Here is a 3,044-nt window from a genome sequence, read left to right on the forward strand (position 1 = left end):
TCCTGAGAAAATATTCTCCTTACCCTCACCTGGTAGTAACTGTCCCTCCGAGACTCAGTTCCAATATCACTTCCTCTTGAAGTCTTCCCGAAGAGGCTTAGTTCTCCTTCATGCTGCACATGCCTGCATTTGTCACAACACGTATCACCCTATTATGTTCATTTTCGCCAATCAACTCCAATATAATTATTAGTTATATAATTATTGGTATCGGGGGAAATTTTTTTTCTGGGTTTCTTCAAAGCTTAGGAAAGAATCGATAAATATTATCTACATTATAGAAGAAACATATCAAAGACAAGAATTTGAAGTAGATTGGTGTCTCTTCCTTTCTTTATTATAATGACTCATTAATTTTAATTGCGATGGTGCCGAAATAACTCTCTGTTATGAAAGCAAGTTATGTAAACTGATTGTGTCCATGTGAATTTCCCATAGATAACTACTTGTGAGATGTGTGTTCTAGTAAGGATAGTAGGTGTGTAAAATTGAAAAGCAAAGTTTAAGTTTAAATACGGGCAATTGAGATTTACACAAATAGAATAGAATCTATTCATGCTAAACTGTGACTCAGATGAACAAAATATACAGTAATCCTTCCAGCAACCCTAGTTTCTGAGGCATGGCTAAGATTCTTGAAATAAGCACTTCTGTGGGGTCTTGGCTTGATGTTGTCTTAATCCCCTTTTCCCTGCTGTGGATCTTTACATGCTGAGTGGATGGGTCACACGGGAAATAGTAAAAGGGGCTTTGGTACCTTCCCATGAAAGGTACCAGCTCCATTTTACTTAAAATACAAAAAACAGCAATTATTTCACTCTCACTCACACAGACTAGAAATGAAAAATCCCCCGGGGAGAGCCGATGTAGCATTAAGTAGTGACAAACTGATGACCGAGGCGACAGCAACCTGCAGTCAGGCAGCACAGTACAACGAGACATTTGTAATGCCCGTGACTTATAAAAACGAGATTAAATTTTATGCATGCTTTTTAGCAAAATTGGAAAATATATACTTACAAATTTCATCTTGATTAAAATATAGACAATCCCAGCTTTAAGATGATATGCTTCAGTCAACAGGAAATTAAACTTATTTAAATATGGAATTGCCTGAAAACCCCAGATAGACGAATTATTGCGATGAGAAAAAAAATCTCAAGGATAGAACCCAAATCATGAAATGATGACAGCTCAGTGATTGATTTACTTATCCAGCAAGCACTTAGTAAGTGTTGATCTGCGTCTGTCATGGCCCCACAAATCAATCAAGTGGAGGGAGATCCCAGAACAGTTTTGTAACTTTAATCTGTTTAAAATATGAGTCTTGACTTTCCTGATGCGGCTCTATTTTAGAATTGTTCCTTTAACTCTGATACATGAAAAACTCTTAAAGACGTTTTCTAAAGCATTTTAATTAAAACAGCAACAGCAGCAGCAGCAACAACAACAACAACAACATTTTCCAAGTTTATTTGTATGGAGAGCTTTGATTTTGCAGTGATCTGTAGAATCCCAGAAGAGTAATATGGCAACTCATTAAGTTCTCATTTTCCACTCTTGAAGCCAGGGCCCACTTAGATGGGAATAATTGCCATAGAAGGTGTGGATGAGTGGATGCCAGGGCCTGGGTAGCTTGGAAGGGGCATGGTTGCAGCAGCATGTAGCAAAGCAGAGAGATAGAGGTATACTCAAGAGCATGTAGGTTTGTCATATGGCAGGGTTAAGAAGAGTGTATAATATTAGATCGAACGTCAAGGTTACTGACAAGGAGAGTCAAGGGAATTTAGACAAAGAGCAGGACATGGAACTGGCAGGTGGTTCAGGAATTCATTATCAAATGCTGGAGTCAGGGGCTGGGCTCATACTGGGTTTGTGAGAACTACCAATAAACTTGGGAGAAAAAGAGGGATTCTGGGAGATCGCCTGTTAACTTGATTTTTGTGTCCCATTTTCACTTTTGTGCTTGGGTTTAGTATCTTAAATTTCTGGATCAGCTCTCGGAGAAAATGAAATTGGACCAGATGGCTGCTGAACTTGGCTTCGACATGCGTCTGGATGCAGTTTTAGCTCGCACAGAGCAGCTCGTCCGCCTCGAGAGCAATGCTGTCATTGAAAACAAGACCATTGCCCACAACTTACAGAGAAAGGTAGGGAGGTTTGAAACGTGCTAGTACTGAGTGGTGGAATTTCTGAGAAACCTCAGTACTGAAATATAATTTACCCTCATCGTATTTACCAGTGTGGCTAGGAAACATGCTATAAAAATATGTATTTAGAATCTCGAATTCAAGTCTGAAGGGATGGTAAGTGGATCACCTAAGGTTATGCTTGACTGTGAGTAATAGAGACTGAAAGTAACAGTGGCTTAAAGGAGTAGAAGGTTTTTTTTTGTTTTTTGTTTTTTCTTTTCTCACATAAATTCCTAGAGGTAAGCAGCTTAGGACTAGTGTGGCAGCTCTGCTCTGTAAAGTTTTCAAGAAACCAGACTCATTTTGGCCCACTAATCTCTTATTCCTAGGGTGGTCCTAATCCTCTTTGTTCAAAATGGAGCCTAGAACCATTATAACTGGGTTCCAGGGAGAAGGTTATAGAAGAAAAAGGCATGAAGAAGAGGGATATAAAAGAGCTGGGCCGAGCTATCTTTAAAGGAAGTCTTCAGAATTTGCTATATGAACTTGTATTTATACCCCATGGCCAGAATATGTTCTGGTGGCTAAACCTAGCTGCAAGGGAGGCTTGAAACTGTAGTCTTTACTCTGGCTAGCCATTTGCCTACCTAAAAAATGGACTATTTCTGTTTTATAGAAGAGGAACAATGGGGAACATCTAGAAGTCTTTGCCTTTATAAGCTCTATTGCACGAGAAAGTAGGGAGAAGAGAAGAGCATGCTTTTCACTCACTCAAGAGTTGGAAACAGTTTAGACTAGATGAATGAATAGATGACAAAGATAAAAATATAATTATTAGTTATGTAATTATTGGTATTGGGGAAAAAAAGGAAAATGGAAAACACAGATGCGTCCTCATAATAGTTCTTAGGA

General features: G+C 38.8%; 1 protein-coding gene across 1 annotated transcript in view; it reads left to right on the forward strand.

Moving 5' to 3' along the window:
• CCDC170 (coiled-coil domain containing 170) overlaps positions 1-3,044 on the forward strand; it is a 66,511-nt gene that overhangs the window by 32,043 nt on the left and 31,424 nt on the right. Inside the window, exon 7 of the mRNA XM_023532160.1 lies at positions 1,977-2,150. Coding sequence (XP_023387928.1) covers positions 1,977-2,150 — 174 coding nt within the window. The remainder of the gene's footprint in view (positions 1-1,976; positions 2,151-3,044) is intronic.

This window comes from Pteropus vampyrus, unplaced genomic scaffold, assembly GCF_000151845.1.
Source record: "Pteropus vampyrus isolate Shadow unplaced genomic scaffold, Pvam_2.0 Scaffold78, whole genome shotgun sequence".
In the NCBI taxonomy this organism is placed as follows: Eukaryota; Metazoa; Chordata; class Mammalia; order Chiroptera; family Pteropodidae; genus Pteropus; species Pteropus vampyrus.